Source organism: Diprion similis, chromosome 10, assembly GCF_021155765.1.
Source record: "Diprion similis isolate iyDipSimi1 chromosome 10, iyDipSimi1.1, whole genome shotgun sequence".
NCBI lineage: Eukaryota > Metazoa > Arthropoda > Insecta > Hymenoptera > Diprionidae > Diprion > Diprion similis.
This window is the reverse complement of record NC_060114.1, coordinates 12,385,910-12,403,491: the sequence shown is the minus strand read 5'-3', so window position 1 is coordinate 12,403,491 and position 17,582 is coordinate 12,385,910. Positions and strand designations below refer to the sequence as shown.

Below are 17,582 nucleotides of genomic sequence, written 5' to 3'. Positions count from 1 at the left end.
GACATGTGTGTGTCATAATGTATGTACGTATACATGACATACGTGTGAGAGAAGGAATTTCAAGTCGTGTTTACAAAATGAATACGAAGTCTGGATACCAGGGGGCAGCACCTGCGGCGCTATGCACGCCGAGTTCTCGTTCTGCACTGTGATTGGCTGAGGTAGCGCGCTCAACCAATCACGATGCAGAGCGAGATATATACGTAAGATCGACGAGTATGCAGCGTAGATAAGGGGTTGAGAAAACCCGGCGACGCAGTGTCAAAATTTCTATTGCTTTCCTTTTCTGCAGTGGGTACAGAGTAGAGAGAAAGGCGGGACGGAGTCAAATCTTCTCCCCCGAGGGGTGCACCGGGTGTATGTTCCAGACCGAAAAACTGCGGTGAACGATCCGCGCTTCCAGCGCTTGCGATACTTTCCGGTATTCTTATTCTTCTCACTTAACGGCAAGGGATACTTGCGGCGAAAAGTACCATACATACGTCAGAGGCAGGTAAACCGAGGTAAGATCGATCAGTTCGGTAATTATTATATTATTACCGAGTACAAACATACGTTGCGCGATGTGTTTGAATCTTGGACCGAGATGTGACAGGATACCAAGTACTGCATTCATCCAGGCGATGTATATTTTCACAAAGAAAATATGTAGTCAAAAGTTTTTACCTCAGTACAGTTTTTCCGGCTGTCCACGACGAAAAGCAAATGCTCTTGACTCCGTAATTGCTGATCAGTCATATAGCCACGAATATCAAGCAAAATGCACAAAGTAGGATTCCCTTTGATTCCTGAACTCTAACCTATAATAGCGAAACTTGTTCTAATTTACAATAATGGTAACGTAGAATTGATGTAATTTTTGGTGTTATTTTGCAGATTGTAAAATGGTCGTACTGATCAATTTCCTACTGCCGCAAGAAGGTGTTCGACACGAGGAGCCTGACACTACATTGTACATAAATGACAGAGAAGTTGGAAAGGGTACACTGTATGTGACAGAAAGGTAATTCTTCGTTTTTTTCGTGCTGCTGACCTAGATGGGCAGTGATGTGCACTAGATTTTATTCGTGTATTAATTTCATGACTATATTATATTTTGGTATAATATTGATGGTAGAATTAGTATTGTCATCGTAGAATTTATACAGCATATACTTTGGATTCATGTTTGCAAATTAAAGTAGATAACACCATGATAATAAAAGTATCTGTTTCGGGGAACACAGCTCTCTCTTTATTTGATGTTTCGAACCTGTCTCTTGCAACAGCAATGGTTAGAATCCATATGTAACATTGATTGGCTGCGTTATAAGTAATATTACTTTCTCAGCCTACTGTCATGGGTTAGTGGGACAACTGGTCAAGGATTTTCATTGGAATATCCTAATATATCGCTGCATGCTATATCAAGGGACCAACAACTACATCCTCACCAATACCTTTACGTCATGGTAGATGCAAAATTAGACCCTGCAGGTAAATGAAAAAAGAGGATACTGTTTTCCTCATACATGTACTATTCTTACGGTTGATGATCGAGGGTTTTTTGTATATATTCCATGAATTATCCGTATACGTTTGTCTCATGCTACATCGACAGATATGCAAGAATTACTGCCTGTGGATGCCCGATCTGAAGGAAACGATGAAGAGGACGATGACGATGAGTCGGAAACTCCGATGACTGAAATGAGATTTGTTCCAGAAAATCCAAATAGCTTGGATGCCATGTTTCAAGCGATGAGTCAGTGCCAAGCACTTCACCCTGACCCTCAAGGTAGCTGTTTTGACAGTAACTGACTGATCGGTCAAGTTCTCAAAACTACTGCTATTAAGTTTTTAGAAAATTGCACATACGCCTACTAGTCAAATTATCGAAATGACAAAATAGTCATGCTTCAAATTCATGACAATTCTTTTGACTTTACTCTGTAATTACTATTTTATTCTTCTCTGGAAGTATAATCCATCTTTTTCTTTTCTACCCCGATTGATCGAATTTATTCATTTTTAACTCTACTACAGAACCCTGTAGATTTCAATTGCAAGTTATAAGTTACAAAAACAATTATACTAAAAGAAAATAATAATAAAAAAAACTTCACAGCTGAAGAGGATATCTATGAGGATGCTGAGGATGATGTTTTCAAATGTTGGGAAGGTGAGACAGATGCTGTTCCATACATATTGGCATCGGGTATGATCTCTCTCTGTTTTTGTAGAATAGTTATATTGAATGTAATTCGCTATATATATCGGTGGCCCTGCAACCATTTAATTGACATGGTAATTTTACAGATGAAGCATATAATCAGAATGGCGCAGATACAGATGAAGCCATGGATATTGAAGCAGGCCAATTTGAAGATGCTGAAGAAGATCCTTAGGTAGTTGGTGGTATTTAAAAATTCTACTTTCCGCTGTCAACTAAAACGTGCGTCAATCGTCACTATATCTCTTTGTTTGTGCGGTTTATTTTCATGCGCGTTGTAGAGATAATTCTATAAGCTTACCGAACCACAATACTCTGAAGTAAATTTCTGTCAGCTAAGACACAAAGCGCTCGACTTTATATTCATATTCATTTTGTACATGATAACGATTCCTATGGTAAAAAATATAGGTATATAAATATAGATATAATATTGCATTTGATTTTTGTTATTGCACATTAACGCGATTAATGGGAATGAGATTTCAGATCGAGAAGTAAACCTTGCATAAATATGATAATATAAGATTATAGTAACTATCTATCGTGTGTGAGAAATGGTTGATGGAATATGTGGTGTTAGGGACGCGAATTATTGTACGTAATTTTAACGCTGGAACGTTTATTTCTCAATTGATGGCGCATGCCGAGTTTACACGTATACCTATTGGTAATGTATGTGTAAAACTGGGGTCGAAAGGTTTCAATCGAACGATCCCACTTGGAAACACAGTCCCGTTTTGAAATTGAGATCTGTAGAGCAGCGTACATTATTTTGCATACTTGAACGTTTGATGTACTCACGTAACGTGTGTGTGTAACCACCTATGCATATAGCATAAAAATCATCACAGGTAGTATGGCTACCACAGGCATAAGAAACAGATATCAAGTGTTGTTATTACAATATGTATACCTTGCCGAGGTTGCATTATTTCCCTCTCATCGAATTTTCTTAGGCCCAAAAATAAGATCCGCATCAGGCGCACCCTTTGGGTGATTGTACTTTTGTCGACGTTCTCTGTTCAGATTAACAGTAACAGGTCTAGTGCCTTGATTTATAGTCTCTTGATAATCTTCTTCCTCCTGTCTTTCGGTAATGTTTAGTGTCAATCTCTTCACCCTCTCCTTTTCTTCCTTCTGCTCTTGTTCCCGATTCCTGAGATTCATAGCTAGCTCGGAAGACACAGGAACAGCAAGATTTTTATACTGCTGCTTATTACCTTTCCTAAGCATCAGCACAAAATCTACAGTCGTACTGTCCGACGGTCCTTCGCGTAGTTGTTCATATGTCTTCTTTGTGCTCTTGACATGAAGTGGCACAGATATATCAACTTGTTGAGGCTTCACCGAGTCACGCATCCGGTCCTGGATATTGTCAGACACCATTTTGTCAAGGGCTGAAAGAAAATCGTCATCTTCTGGGCAGCCAACCCGTCTTGGCGCCATTGGCAACGCAGCATCCAATTCTGAGGGGTCCATAACGACCCCCTCGCTCACGCCTGCCGACAGACTGAACTCCCCTTGAGTATTTTCTTGTGTATCATGATTACCTTCTCTGTAACCGTCTGTTGCCCAGTCATCTTCCGACTGTGCTTCAGAATATTCTTCACTTTCGTCAAAGTGCAGTTCTTCCAGTATGCCCTTGGCATCTCCACTTCCGTTACCCGAAGTTATTGGCGTAGGTGTCGTCACTTCCTCATCGACCTCAGGTATAGCCCCCATTGCTTCAGATTCATTATTGCTTTCGGATGCGCGTGGTTCACCTGAATACTGCTCGTCCTCCTTTACTTCAATTCTGGCGAGACTTGGGTACAAAGTGTTGCGTAATTCATCTACAGCACAGCGAGCCTCTTTGAAACTTTGGAACAGCTGCATCTTCGGCCTAAGCATTGTCAGTGTGTCACGATACATATAATCAACACTGACTGGAAACAGATTTTCAACAGTCCATACAGGATCGCTACGCTTGAACCAGTAGTAATGCTGGAAGAATATTAGGAAATAATCCAGTTTCTTTTTACTAGAACCACCACTAAAGTATTGACCACATGTTTCCAGGAGTGTGCAGACCAAACGGATTCTGAACAAATGCTCAGGTGGATCAAGGATCGTAGGTACTGTATGATCGGTGGCAACGCCAAAAGTTATGAGCAGATAGAGAGTGCGGAAGATATCGCCGCTCTCGACTAGGCGATAATTGTATAATTCGCCCAGGTACTTGACCATTGCAATACGTCGTTGGTTATACTTTGGCAAATTTATCTCCATGCACAGTCTTATGTCTTCAAGAACACCATCTACGACGTAGGGGCCAACAGCCTCATAATGCGCTACAAGACCTGCTAGTAAACTACCAACGCACCTTATGTTCAGGTACTTTACATTATGGGCGGCTACAAGACATTTAATAGCATACGTAGAAATATTGTCATCCTCCCAGTCCAGTTTTCTCATTAGTCTCAATACCTTGTCAGTATTTGCCTTGGACAGATCCTGGTAAAGTAGTTTTCTAATAAACTCGTGCATAGGTGGCCTTTCTTTTTTTGCAATACCGCCAGTCGACTCTGGTGGATTAACAAAGTAGTAAGCGTTCTCGATTATCGTTACATAACGCGAATCCAAAGCAGTAACCGCCTTTTTTCGCATCATTTGCTCCAGGTAGATTTTTGTGCGTTGATGAGAGTCTGGGGAACAAAATAAGAACCTGCCGCACGTCTCTAATAGATTGCAAGCCATCTCGACATGGTGATGAGTGAAATCGTGCAACAGTACCTTAAGGCAGTAAAGTGCCTCAATTTTTGAGTACAGTTTGAACTTAACAAGCTCACCGATGTAACGAACAACTTTTATTTTCGACTCAATGTTGATCTGGTCTTTCTTTCTAACGTGGTACTTAAAGTCTTGCTTGAGCATCAAACAGAGGTCATTAGCAACGTCTGGCATAACTGGATAAAGGATACCAGCAAGCCGTGAGTAGAAGGGCAGCAAGTCTAACCGAATTCTGGACACACCGAACAGAGCCTTAATCAGTTTCTTTCTATTGTGCTTGGTGTTTAAATTCATAAGGAAATCAACAGCCGCATTGTCGATCATTTCTCTATTAACACAATTAGGGAGATGAGTCAGAAACGCATCCAATAATATTTTGTTGCTGATATTCGTTACATGCGTCTCTTCAACCTCAGCCTCTGGCTCTTCGGCAACTTTGTCTGTATCCTCGAGCTCATCCAGCACCAATTCCTCGTCCAGAGCCTCCTCTGTTAGTTGATTTTCGTCAGGTTTGGGCACAGGTGCTTCTTTTGAATAAGAACCTGGCAAAAATACCGTTAGATCTGGGAATACTTCATAGAATCTCTTAGTCTCCTCATCGCCCCACATATCTTCTGTTGTTGTGCCGCTATCCTCGCCCTCGCAAGTCATCTTGAAAGACTCTTCTGCTTCTGTCTTGACCTCCATGTCTACTGGCAATTCAGGCATGCTTTCATCTAATGTTTCTGAAAAGCTTTGCACACCATTGAACAAACGCTCATATGATACTTGCAGGGTTTCCAACTTTTCTTTCCTCTCTGAGCTCAATTCACCTCTGGTCTGCAGTATCTTTCGATTCTGTTTTTCGAATGCCTGAAGTTCCTTGTGTTCCTTGAGCAGATGTTTGCACAAAGAGTTGTAATAGTCCCGCAGTAGTGTTCGAACATTCTGCTGCTTGTCGGAGGACAGTAGTTTGCTTTTTGGCAAGGGCTCACCTGGCCACAGCTCAGATAATTCTCTTATTTTTCTTGGTACCAGACCCGCATAGTCCTCACCGCAATGACGACAAAAACTCAAAATTATCGTGACATTGTTGTGGTCTTCCTTGTCCATATTAATGAGTACGGTGAGCACACTGCCCAATAGCGGAAGACCCTGCTTGTGCGTGAATATGCCGGCGTTTACTAATTCAGCGTAAAATCTTAAATCTACTCTTAGCTTACTAGGATTTGGAATCTTGTCGCCAACTTTGAAGCTCAGTATCCTCTGCCAATTCTCAAAGAAGTGAGCACCAAATTCAGCATAATTCTGGTGCAGGTAACTGCAAACCTTCACAGCTGGTGCGACATCAGTCATTTTCAATTTTGCCTCTACAAGAGCCGTCGCCACTTCGCTTATATACTTTGTTAGATTCAAATTGCTCATATCTTTAAGGACGGTGTCTAACTGAGCTGTACAAAAGTTCTTGAGCTTTTTGACAAATGTGGTATTTTTTTTCAAACTGGAATCCAGTTTGCTGAAGTGCGAATCAGGTGGACGGGACAAATTTAGGTTCGCCAATCGAATCTTTTCCTTTGTGGAGAAGCGCTGTTCCGCCTCCCTGATGTATTCCATCAGAAACTCCTTGTCCGCTTCCGAGACCTTAGGCGACACTTTTTCCGCCTCTTGACTGTCATTTTGAATCTCGGACATTGCCGCAGTCTCTTGTTGTCTTCGGGATAGAGGTGTTCGCTTATGATGTTCTGTTTGTAACAAATGGTCTCTTGAATTTTGAGTTAGAAGGTAGAAAAGAGGTTAGGTTTGTTTGACAAGATTATAGTTCATAAGGAATTGACACAGTTTAGCTACAAGCTTGTACCTTGTTTAGACGACACTAAACTCCTGGTCGATCTTCAATCCATGGTCTATACAGAAAAATAAAATTATACACAACGACCCACCACGTCGTTGTTGACTCTGCGTTCTTGATTTGTTTTTATCAGTTCTATGATTTAGATACGATCACAGACTTTAGATTCCATGCGCCACAGCGCATTTGTGGCATTTGTATAAGTGCAATGTGTTCTTACGAAAAATGAAAGCTTCTGCTACCGGCCCAACGATGGCGCTAAACGATAAAATCGCGCGCATAATTTCAATCTTTGCAAATCGAAATATTTTGGATATTGCCGACGGAAAACGAAATCCAAGTTTTTAGCTCTCAACCATAAAGTTTATTCTCATTTTTATGTACATACAACGAAAACAACGCTCCAAATTACAAAATATTTACATCACATCTTCAGAGTAAACAGTTTCTAACGATATAATTTTCAACTATTCTACACCGGTGTATGAATTGGTTGAAAACCTGCCACAGGCCACTTATTTAAATGATCTTTCAACACTGAGGGGAACAGAGACAAGAATTTGAAACAGTTTCCCATTTTGTCTTCGTCTGTAATCATACTGTATCCTGAAATTAATGCTTTTCTAGTACTGTCGTCGGATGCTTTCTTCAACAGCATAATCAGCCTGGTGTCAATACCAAGCTGCTTTAAAAAATGCCTCTGCGTGACGGGGCCAAAAGATATCAGACGATTATTTTGGCACGCTATTCTCCTCAGCAGTGAAAAGTCAACATCTGCAGTCAAGTCAGCTGTTCCTGGATTCATGAGTGGATCCTGCTGTTTGTGATTACGGAAAGCTCGAAACGTGTCTGTTCGATCTCCGTCATGACCATAGTCAGCAATGAGCGCTAATCCTCCATTTTCCATGAGGAAATTTGCAATATAATCTATAGTCACGGCGGTTTCCGGACTTGTTTCAACATGATCCCTGCGTTCTTCTTCCTAAAAAAATTGATACATATGAATTAGCGACATAAATCACGAAATTATACTTATATTTAAAACTGTCTATGTTACACAGATGTTTAAAATTTCCCTAAACCTTATTCATCGTCAAATTTAATTTATCTGCATTTGCTTCAGAAAGTTAAATATTTCCTACGCTCACTAATGCTTACAGAGATGTAAAACTTGGTATTCGGTGTAGCTGACCTAGACAAGACGTAGCGAAATTTCTCTTTCTCTTTCGACTCTGAATCAATGTCGATTAAAATTTCTCTCCAACCCTCGTTGGTTTTCTGCAAAAAGAAGGGGCAAAGTTTTAAATTGGTAACTAAAGAGCTGGAAATTCTATCTTCGCTCTCAGATTAGTTTACCTGAAACTTGTGTATGGGCATAGCGTCGAAAAATTCTTGTGCAATTATGATGCTGAAATCGGGACGAACATCCTGGATAGTACGATACCAGTATACTCTGACGCCATCTTCTGTCGTACCATGTTTGTAATACGATTGAGATTTGTCATTGTCAATTTCTTCATGTGTTTTGCATAAATTCTTTGCTTGTAGGTCAGACAGTGTCGGGCTGACCTCTACCAAATGTAATGAAACTCTGGAGGATAATCCCAGTTTGTGGTAAACCTAAACCACAGAAACACCTAATTATAAAAATACTACAAGAGAGAGGATGGCTCTTGCTTCGCTATATGGTAAATAAAAGTCAGACCAGCTAATAAAATGTAAGCAAGATAGTCGACGAGTTCATAGAAACATGTAAAAAGTTTAATCAACATAGATGAGACAAAGATCAGAAAACATTAGGCTCACAATCAATATTTAAAGATCAAATATTGAGTGCCAAGTGAAGTTAGCATTAAAATATTTCTTGTACTTTTCCAGTCAACTGAAGAGCTGAAAATCTTTGGATAAGTTATGCAAATTTAAAGTAATTTGGCTGTCTTTGGCAGAGTCGACAATACTTTGAGGCAAAAATTATAAGCCTTAAAGATAATTTTACAGCAGAAAGTGATTCTCTTTTGGGTTTTGATCTACTAAACGAGCAAAGGTAAGCCTTGGACTAGTGTGATCTCTTGACACACCCTCAGGATATCCTTTGATAAGGTTCCTCGACCCGGACCTAATTCCACCAGCTGTACAGATCGGTTGCTTATTTTTCTCCATTCGTTTACAGACCATACGGCAATCATCTATCGAAATATAAACAATTAAACAATGCTGCATATCTATTAATAATAAAAACAACATCTGATAAAGGGGACAGCGACTTTGTAAGCGTTCTGGATTACCTCTCCAAATAGCTGACTAATTTCTGGGGAAGTAGTGAAGTCACCTTCAGTGCCAAAAACGTCTCTATTCATGTAATATCCAGCACTTGGAGATGTCAAAACTTCTCTCATATATTCAGCAACGGTTACGGGCCCGCCGGCCAATATTCGGGAGTAAAGATGCCTGTATAAAATCGACTTTTCCTTTTGAGGATCATCCTTAGTATCGGTCGAAACGTAGCGACCTTTCAAAATAGATGCCGCTCGATAGATACGATCGGTAGTGCAATAACGGTCTACCAAGTGTCGTACTATTTTCGGGGAACCAATAAATTGCTTACACGACACCGGGAACATGTCACGCGTCTGTGATACTGGTATTATTTTCTACGGGGAAAGTGAAATCAATCCCGTTACAACAAATTTACGCCTCCCCGTTTCGGAGAGAGAAGAACGTTATCGTGTCCTACGCGCACCGCCTCACGTCCCTCGCGAAACGTACGTATTGCACGTCTTGTCTTGCGAACTTTCCAAGTTTATGCGATTCTCAGTACGTTGCACTACGTGATGTGCGGTTGAGGTTAATCACGAGGAAATCCCACGTCGGTTAAGAAGGCATCACCTGCTGCAATCGCGTTCAGTATTCAACCGTCGCGGATTCATTTCATTCTCATCGTACGTGTAGCTAAATCAGTCTTCTGGCAGCACAATGTGGCTGTCAAATTCAATGATCGTTATTTTGTTCTTATTCGCAACGTTCAGTGTCGACGCCAATTACTTCGGGACAAGCAACGATAACGACGACCAATGTTTCTGTAAGGTGAGATGATCATCCCAAGCATCGTCCTTGATCTTGACCTGATAAATATCTTCCCTCCTTAACATAACCTCAAAACAACAGATGTCAGTTGAATGAATTTCCAGAGTACTACCTTGATTACGCAATCAAAAAATAACAACAGTGTTGTTTACACCGCTTTTCACGCTACCAACAATCGATCGATTGAGCGTTTCAAGTTCTTATTATTATTCTCTTCAAGACTTCCCGTTATTGTTGCTGTTATTATGATCATTGTCACTTTTTGACGAACATTATAGAAACAAAAATGCAATTATCGTCGAAATTTTAAATCCCTACCAAAATTTTTTCACTCTTCTGTCTATAATCGTTATGTTTGTAACCAGTGCTTTTGTACAATGTGATGAGAAAATATAAAAACACTGTTACTGTTATTCTATCTTATTACCATTGTCTTGTTAGCTCAAAGGATCCATAGATGACTGTAGCTGCAGCGTGGATACAGTCGATCATTTCAATAATATGAAAATATATCCGAGGCTAAGGAGTCTATTGGTAAAGGATTACTTCAGATTTTACAAAGTCAACTTGAAACAAGAATGTCCTTTCTGGTCAGATGACAGCAGATGTGCGATACGCTACTGCCACGTAGAACCATGCCAAGATGTAAGTGTTGTAAATTATTTATTCAACTATGTATATATCTGTTATACAGAAATTTTTGGGGGTAATTGAGAATTTTTTTACAGGAAGATATACCAGCTGGATTGAAAGGAGACGTATCTAGGCATAATCATTACAATGAAAGTCCAGCCGATAAGTACAGTGCTCCTAGACCAGTAGGAGACTGTGAAAGAAGTTCTCAAGACCATAACAAAGAGCTTGGATATTTGAACACGACCATTAGGTAAAGGGGTAGTTATGATGAACTAATTGTTGTGAAATGTTAAAAATACCACACGAACTCACAGCTCAGTGACAGGCTCAGATTAAATAATAGATGTATGATTAATTACGTTATTTTTGTTCTAGCGTAAAAAATTATGAGGAATTCGAAATGTGGCAAAAGCATGACGACGCTGTCGATAATTTCTGTGTGAGTGAAACAAGTCCTGGTGAATATGTTGATTTGTTGCTGAACCCTGAAAGGTACACAGGCTACAGGGGCCCCAGTGCTCACAGAATATGGAGGAGTATCTACATGGAAAACTGCTTCAGGTAATTATCTTTGAAATTGCTCACTTCTGAGTCATTTAAGTTTTTTATTAAACTTTTACTATTACGTTTTTGGATCTGTATTACAACAGCCGTTAATTACTTTTAGGCCCGAGAAGTCGACCCGCAACTTTGTACAATCATCAAAGATGAACGGTAAATCTGACTGAGAAACCAAACATTTCTACATACCTTATCTCCATATCATTCTTTGGATAGGATTTTAAGATACTGACTCTGACAGACATAATTGATTGATTATTTTTCACGGAATAGGATAACCTTGTATTCTACTTGAGTTTATACACAAGTTTTATGAGTATTACAAGAACATTACAATTTACAGGAATGTGCTTGGAGAAGAGAGTCTTCTATAGAGTTGTATCAGGCTTACACTCGAGCATCAACATTCACTTGTGCTCCAAGTATTTATTGTCAGAAAAGGACAGCTTGGAAACTGTGTCAGCTGGCGCTCAATGGGGTCCAAATTTATTGGAACTGCAGAGGAGATTTTCTCCGGAAACAACTGGGGGTGAAGGACCAACTTGGCTGAAAAATTTGTATTTCATTTATCTACTTGAATTACGAGCATTGGCAAAGGCGGCGCCTTATTTATTGAGAGAAGAATATTATACTGGTAATGATGAGGATGACCGTGATACCAGATTGGCTGTTAATGACTTCTTGAATGTCGTAAGGTAAATACGCACATGTGTTACATCTTTGCTTATAACGAGCTCAATATTTTCATGCAATTTTTAACATCTTCAGGTCATTTCCTGATCATTTCAACGAAAGTGTTATGTTCAATGGAGGAGCACAGGATAAGGCGTTGAAAGAAGAGTTTAGACAACATTTTAGAAATATATCAAGGATTATGGACTGCGTCGGTTGCGACAAGTGCAAACTGTGGGGAAAGTTACAGATCCATGGATTAGGAACGGCATTGAAAATCTTATTTTCTGGAAAGTTTGATAGATGGGAACCAACGTTGAATCATATTACCAAGCAACAGTTCTATCTTGAGAGAAGTGAAATAGTTGCGTTGATCAATGCTTTTGGAAGGTCTGTATTATATCTATTTTTTTCTTTAAATCCAAAATTCAAATCATTACATATTAACTTATTCGCAGGTTGTCTGACAGTGTTTTCGAACTGGAAATGTTTCGACAAATGATGAGATAGCACAATGATGACCTTGAGAAGTGAATATTTTTATTGGCTTTTTTCCAGACTTAAACATCACACGTAGATTCTATAATATTAATAATAATGTCAGAATAGCTTTGAATAATATAGGTATATTAAGTACACATTGCAGTCACAAAAATATGTTAATTTGATCAGGTGTAACATGTGTTTTGCACGGATGGACATTCCTGTAGTGAACGTTGATAGAGTTCAATTTCGTTATAACGCTTTCTAGGTATATGTATCTTCAATTCGTTATAAGTGAGAAAATGCAATACGCGGGTGTAAAAAGTAGAGTTTAAGAAATTTACCAACGGCAATTAGCGCACAATTCTAATCGTATTTGAGACTGTTGTAACTTGGGATTTCCAGGGGTTTTGGATTTTACAAAAAATTACGATTTAGTACGGGAAACGTTGGATGCAAGAGCGTTATAACAAGTTAACGATGAGAAATCTTATCTCTACAAATTGAATCAATTGGAGCTCTCTGCAATATTTTTATGATTATTCCTAAGTTTCGTTTCTTTTACTAATGAAAGTGTTTGGGGAAACAAACATCACTCTTCAGAAGTAGGAACAAAAAGATGTAAGTCCTGTAATAAGTTGAATGGGTAACAGGAGACGTCAGACTTGAGCATTCTATTTCTTATGCTACTGTTACACTGACAATGAATGAAAGCATAATGTATCTGTAAAATAATCTATCTCTACTGTCTGTGATACATACTTTCCTCCGGTGGGTATAATAGGCGTAACGATTATCGGTGTATTATACAATGTACATTCTTACCGTTTATAACTGTCCGATTTCAAAATAGTAGGCTCAACGCATATATCGTTTTTCCATTTAGAAAAGTTATTATTCATAACGAATGATTTGTTCCATAAACAGTACATATAGTATAATTATAATATCAAAGCCCGGACTTGATCTCTGAACAAATATGAAACATGAGACACGAAAACGGCTGATGTAGCTATGTAAATGACTGTCAATATTACATGCATATTATGGAGCAGACAATGTAGAAATTAGATATTAAAATTATGAAATCCCATATTTTAACCAACCTAGTTTCAACGGAATTGCATAGTTGAGACTACAAGCTAAAACGATATACCTCCGTATATTTCAAAACATTGAAAAGTTAAGAATTTTTATTGTTGTATACATATTATACAATACAAGATTTGAATGAGACTTAAAGAATTTTTACCAATCTATTATGAGCAGAGTTCTTTGATTAACGCCATGGTGAAGTCGTTTATTATTTGGTATACACATATTTGTAGAAATTTATTTAAGATGTTTACAATAATTTAGTAAAACTTTCTACCTGCGTTATACTTCAAATGTAGGTGAAAATTTCGGAATTGCATATTGTTATATTATATATATATATATATTATAGTCGAACAAAGTGAAATATTTATTGCAATTTAAAGTTGTGTAAATAATTTATAATGAAAAAATATTGAAACAATATAACATTATTTATGATCAATGTATGCTTCGATCTTCTGTCTATTCACGTATTTTCACTCACTATAAAATTCAGTCTTTCTTTGCTTTTCCAATTACATTTCTGTATCGAAATTGGATGTTTTCTCGCACTTTTCAGAGTACCTAACGAACAATTTCAAAAGTACAAATTCTTTGGTAAGTCCAGAAATTTTACTGCACTATCTGAAATAATCTAGAAATTCTATTCAAATTCCTCTGTAGAGTAAATCGTGACTTCTATAAAGTTCTATTTAAACAATTATATTCGTATAAAAATTAAAACATTTTTACAGATAAATTTTTCATGAAAATTCCGTGATTCCATCATCATTATATTTCAGCAACGATTTCAATGATTTTATGTTACTTGTTGTTGAAAAAATCTAAAAAAAAACTTAGTGCATTTTAAAGTGAGAATAATCATTTAAAAAATGGTGGGCTAAATCCGAGAGGTCAAGGCGAGCATTCTGATTAGTTGAGTAACCTAACGTAACCTTAGTCGACCAATCAGAACACTTGGATGGTGGGAAATACTGTTGCTGCTGCAACGTTTTGCTGTTCATCAAATTCCAGCCATAAGCATCCGACAGAGGCCGACAGCATCGCGCGGCTTGCCTGGAATGTTTGGTATCGTATGGCATTGGCATTTTGCTTGCACGCTTGGATCTGGAGGCTGTGCGAGTGGCGGTTACCAGCGTTTACCAGAGATCGGTATCACCTGACAATTGTCAAATTTCCTAACCAATACTACGAGGCAAAGACCCTGTCCCACACCGCGTCTGTAAAACACAACAATGGTTGATTACAGCAAGTGGAAAAACATAGAGGTGAGTCTTATCGTAACCCAAAGGCTCCAGCAGATGAGGCGGAGCGGACAAGAGAATCTTGGAAGGTTCGAGAAACCGCAGATGCGAATCCGAATCTCACCTCATGTGAACGCGATGTTTGTCAATATCGGTCTGTTCAGCCAGGAATTTTCCATCGCGCAATTCTTATCTAAGCGCAAAATTCAAGCCTTTGTTTACCAGTTTCCTAGCCTTGAGTTTGACAATTGAATGATGTTTATACTTCTTGGTTGTGTATAAATAGGGTTAAAAAGCAGTTTTTTGTTGAATGCGTTGAATGAACAAAAGGTGAATTAGGAAACTATTCTCACGAGCTTCGTTCGTTGTCTCTACTTATAATTCTTTCAAATTTCTCAGATATCCGATGACGAAGATGACACCCATCCCAATATCGATACTCCGTCGTTGTTTAGGTGGCGGCATCAGGCTAGATTGGAAAGGATGCAGGAACAGAGAGCCGAACAGGAAAAGCATGAAAGAGAGAAAGAGGAGTAAGACAGTTTTCTGATAGTAAAAATTTTCAGATAACGTAGAATGGTTTGATTTGTCCATTCTGTTGAAACTTTAGGCATGTGTAAAAGTGTATAAAAAATCTTGTGAAAAATGATGCGCATGTTGCAGAATTGCGCGAAAGTTGAAAGAAGCTAAGGAAAAGTTGACCAAGGTAGAAAAAGGTGAGGAAAAGGACCAGCAAGACCTGACATCTGTTAAAAAGGCATTGGAAGAGCTTAAAATGAAAGAGTCTGAGATATTGCATAAAGAGGAAGAGTTGAAGAAGAAGGAAAAGTTGCAACCATGGAATGTAGATACAATTGCCCAGCCAGGTTTCACAAAGACGGTAATAAACACAAAGCCAGCTAGAAAGGAAGATGAGAGTAACTTGCCAGATGAAGAGAAAGAGAACAGGATGAAGCAGTTTGTTAAGCGTAATGAGAAGACCTTGAAGGAATTTGGTATGCTGCGGAGGTACGACGATAGTAAAAAGTATCTCCAGGACCACCCAGATTTGGTCTGTGAAAATACGGCAAATTACTTGGTCATTTGGTGCATCAATTTGGAAATGGAAGAGGTTTGTACACATAAAAAATGTCGATTTGATACAAATTCCTGTATTCCAAATTTGTAGAATGTTTCAGACTTTTTAAATTGCATGATTATTCACGATAGCCGTTAAATGAAACATTCTATGAAGCAAATTTCACGTTATGATTAGTACAGTTAAAGAAAGAAAATCAAGGAATAATAATATGCTAATATAGATGTTAGATTAGAATTATAAAATTATACAATTATCCGCAAATCAAAATACTGGTGAATTCGAATCCCATTCATTCAAATTGGAAAAAAATACAAGATTGTGCCTTGATATCATCATTATTAGTGATATTGGCAATTTTTCTCTTGAATTACATGCGCTAGGTGAAATGTTCCGGTTCCATTCCTCATTGTTTTCTGGCCTGTAACAACTAAAATCTCTGCTTCTTGGTTCTGAACTTGTTACCTATGAATTTATTTCTATTGTTGCAGAAACATGACCTAATGGAACATGTGGCTCACCAGTGCATTTGCATGCAGTATATTCTTGAACTCTCCAAGCAGCTAGATGTTGACCCACGTGCCTGTGTTGGATCGTTCTTCAGTCGTATACAAATTGCTGAGGTTGAATATAAGAATTCCTTTGACGACGAACTAAAGTCCTTCAAGGAAAGGATTCGCAAGAGAGCAGCAGAAAAAGTAGCTGAGGCGCTAAAAGAAGCTGAAGAAGAAGAGAGAAAGAGTCGCCTCGGTCCCGGAGGTCTAGATCCGGTTCAAGTGTTTCAAGAACTGCCCGAGGTTGGTGTTCAAATTCTATATTTACCCCGTGCCTGAAATCTTGCCTACCTTCTTATCTACTAGTTATTGCTGATTGTTGACTGTTGTTCACAATTTTCTCTTACTAAGTTACTGTTTCTATAATCAGCTCTCAGGATCTCGCTGAGCTCTCACTCTGCATTTCAGGCCTTACAAAAGTGCTTTGAAGCACAGGATATACCACTGTTGCAACAGACAATAGCATCGATGCCAGAAGAGGAAGCAAGGTACCACATGAAACGATGCATTGATAGCGGACTATGGGTCCCGGATGCAAAAGCCGCTAAGGAACAGCAGGAAGAAGAAGAAGCTATCGGAACTCCAGACCCTGAATAATAATATCTAGCATATAATAAATTTCCGAAAAATTATTGCTCGAATTATTTTTCGTTCAATACAACATGCCCTCATACTCAATCGTAATGTATTACATAATTGGGTATTACTTATGCTGCTGTTTTGTCGAAGAATTGATGATTCGTTGCTGAAGAATAATCATCGTCTTGGTCACGTTGACTAAATATCAGCTAGAAGATATGAAAAGAGTTTTATTCGTCTGAGATTATTGTTCCGATTTATTTGAAGAGCTGGCGATGACGTAGTGTTACGTCAAATTTAAGATGAAAAGTAAACTGTGGACATTCTACGTTGCGTGTATTGTCTTTCTGCTGTAAAACTGCTGTTTTTTTTCCTTACAATTGAAAAAAAAAGATTGCGATTATATTACTATTATTACTATCGTCGTTGTTGTTAATGTTGCTGCTATATATTATTTTCATTGTCGACTCTTCAACAATTCACAATTTCAAGAACAATATGCTTGACAAGGGAGATTTCAGTGTCACATTCTACTCTGTATAAAATTAGAAAATAATAAACCGTGTAAATACGTGCCGATTCTTGAAGTGTAAGACCTTGTCCTTTAACGAAAATTTTGATTTAAAATATGCAATAACGGTCTGGCGATTAAACTGACAAAACTTGCAAATTAATTAATTGATAAATCACAAGGACATCGTTTAACAAAATTTCGACCGTTATTCAGCCAAATGAAATTACTTTTCAAACAATCAGCGAGCCGAAAATCACTGGTTCGTTG

At 38.4% G+C, this 17,582-nt stretch overlaps 5 protein-coding genes across 7 annotated transcripts; 3 read left to right on the top strand and 2 right to left on the bottom strand.

The window, feature by feature from the left end:
- The first annotated feature begins 221 nt into the window (after window positions 1-221).
- LOC124410951 (methylosome subunit pICln) lies at window positions 222-2,643 on the top strand. Its single transcript, XM_046889701.1, has 6 exons — window positions 222-503; window positions 877-1,003; window positions 1,331-1,476; window positions 1,601-1,777; window positions 2,108-2,197; window positions 2,299-2,643. Exons 2-6 carry the CDS (start codon window positions 885-887, stop codon window positions 2,385-2,387), a joined length of 621 nt encoding a protein of 206 aa, XP_046745657.1. The 5' UTR covers window positions 222-503; window positions 877-884; the 3' UTR covers window positions 2,388-2,643.
- Window positions 2,644-2,817: 174 nt separating this feature from the next.
- LOC124410949 (regulator of nonsense transcripts 2) lies at window positions 2,818-6,969 on the bottom strand. 2 transcript variants are annotated; one of them, XM_046889699.1, is made up of 2 exons: window positions 6,822-6,969; window positions 2,818-6,705 (listed from the first exon to the last, which is right to left on the bottom strand). In XM_046889699.1, the coding sequence occupies exon 2, from the start codon at window positions 6,653-6,655 to the stop codon at window positions 3,155-3,157; it is 3,501 nt and encodes a 1,166-aa protein (XP_046745655.1). In that variant the 5' UTR covers window positions 6,656-6,705; window positions 6,822-6,969; the 3' UTR covers window positions 2,818-3,154. The 2 variants fall into 2 exon arrangements, with proteins under 2 accessions (XP_046745655.1, XP_046745656.1); XM_046889700.1 differs by having other exon boundaries at window positions 6,904-6,949.
- A 209-nt stretch (window positions 6,970-7,178) lies between these two features.
- On the bottom strand, window positions 7,179-9,500 carry LOC124410995 (protein arginine methyltransferase NDUFAF7, mitochondrial). Of its 2 annotated transcripts, XM_046889795.1 has the most exons (6): window positions 9,418-9,500; window positions 9,098-9,321; window positions 8,891-8,998; window positions 8,169-8,432; window positions 7,971-8,090; window positions 7,179-7,794 (listed from the first exon to the last, which is right to left on the bottom strand). In XM_046889795.1, exons 1-6 carry the CDS (start codon window positions 9,431-9,433, stop codon window positions 7,285-7,287), a joined length of 1,242 nt encoding a protein of 413 aa, XP_046745751.1. In that variant the 5' UTR covers window positions 9,434-9,500; the 3' UTR covers window positions 7,179-7,284. The 2 variants fall into 2 exon arrangements, with proteins under 2 accessions (XP_046745751.1, XP_046745749.1); XM_046889793.1 differs by having other exon boundaries at window positions 9,098-9,433.
- A 263-nt stretch (window positions 9,501-9,763) lies between these two features.
- LOC124410994 (ero1-like protein) lies at window positions 9,764-13,731 on the top strand. Its single transcript, XM_046889792.1, has 8 exons — window positions 9,764-9,896; window positions 10,338-10,541; window positions 10,625-10,782; window positions 10,908-11,093; window positions 11,200-11,246; window positions 11,437-11,788; window positions 11,862-12,155; window positions 12,224-13,731. The coding sequence occupies exons 1-8, from the start codon at window positions 9,786-9,788 to the stop codon at window positions 12,273-12,275; spliced, it is 1,404 nt and encodes a 467-aa protein (XP_046745748.1). The 5' UTR covers window positions 9,764-9,785; the 3' UTR covers window positions 12,276-13,731.
- Window positions 13,732-14,401: 670 nt separating this feature from the next.
- LOC124411166 (hsp90 co-chaperone Cdc37) lies at window positions 14,402-17,388 on the top strand. Its single transcript, XM_046890113.1, has 5 exons — window positions 14,402-14,614; window positions 14,990-15,123; window positions 15,254-15,701; window positions 16,160-16,465; window positions 16,631-17,388. Exons 1-5 carry the CDS (start codon window positions 14,582-14,584, stop codon window positions 16,817-16,819), a joined length of 1,110 nt encoding a protein of 369 aa, XP_046746069.1. The 5' UTR covers window positions 14,402-14,581; the 3' UTR covers window positions 16,820-17,388.
- Window positions 17,389-17,582: the final 194 nt, after the last annotated feature.

Excerpts from the sequence above, each read along its gene's own strand:
- LOC124410951 (XM_046889701.1), top strand. The coding sequence starts at position 885 with ATGGTCGTACTGATCAATTTCCTACTGCCGCAAGAAGGTGTTCGACAC. Across the intron at positions 1,477-1,600 it reads TGCAAAATTAGACCCTGCAG|ATATGCAAGAATTACTGCCT; the intron begins GTAAATGAAAAA and ends CTACATCGACAG. Across the intron at positions 1,778-2,107 it reads ACTTCACCCTGACCCTCAAG|CTGAAGAGGATATCTATGAG; the intron begins GTAGCTGTTTTG and ends AAAACTTCACAG.
- LOC124410949 (XM_046889699.1), bottom strand. The coding sequence starts at position 6,655 with ATGTCCGAGATTCAAAATGACAGTCAAGAGGCGGAAAAAGTGTCGCCT.
- LOC124410995 (XM_046889793.1), bottom strand. The coding sequence starts at position 9,433 with ATGTTCCCGGTGTCGTGTAAGCAATTTATTGGTTCCCCGAAAATAGTA. Across the intron at positions 8,433-8,890 it reads TATCAAAGGATATCCTGAGG|GTTTACCACAAACTGGGATT; the intron begins GTGTGTCAAGAG and ends TCTGTGGTTTAG. Across the intron at positions 8,091-8,168 it reads TGCCCATACACAAGTTTCAG|AAAACCAACGAGGGTTGGAG; the intron begins GTAAACTAATCT and ends TTCTTTTTGCAG.
- LOC124410994 (XM_046889792.1), top strand. The coding sequence starts at position 9,786 with ATGTGGCTGTCAAATTCAATGATCGTTATTTTGTTCTTATTCGCAACG. Across the intron at positions 10,783-10,907 it reads TATTTGAACACGACCATTAG|CGTAAAAAATTATGAGGAAT; the intron begins GTAAAGGGGTAG and ends TTTTTGTTCTAG. Across the intron at positions 11,094-11,199 it reads TACATGGAAAACTGCTTCAG|GCCCGAGAAGTCGACCCGCA; the intron begins GTAATTATCTTT and ends AATTACTTTTAG.
- LOC124411166 (XM_046890113.1), top strand. The coding sequence starts at position 14,582 with ATGGTTGATTACAGCAAGTGGAAAAACATAGAG. Across the intron at positions 14,615-14,989 it reads GCAAGTGGAAAAACATAGAG|ATATCCGATGACGAAGATGA; the intron begins GTGAGTCTTATC and ends CAAATTTCTCAG. Across the intron at positions 15,124-15,253 it reads CATGAAAGAGAGAAAGAGGA|AATTGCGCGAAAGTTGAAAG; the intron begins GTAAGACAGTTT and ends CGCATGTTGCAG.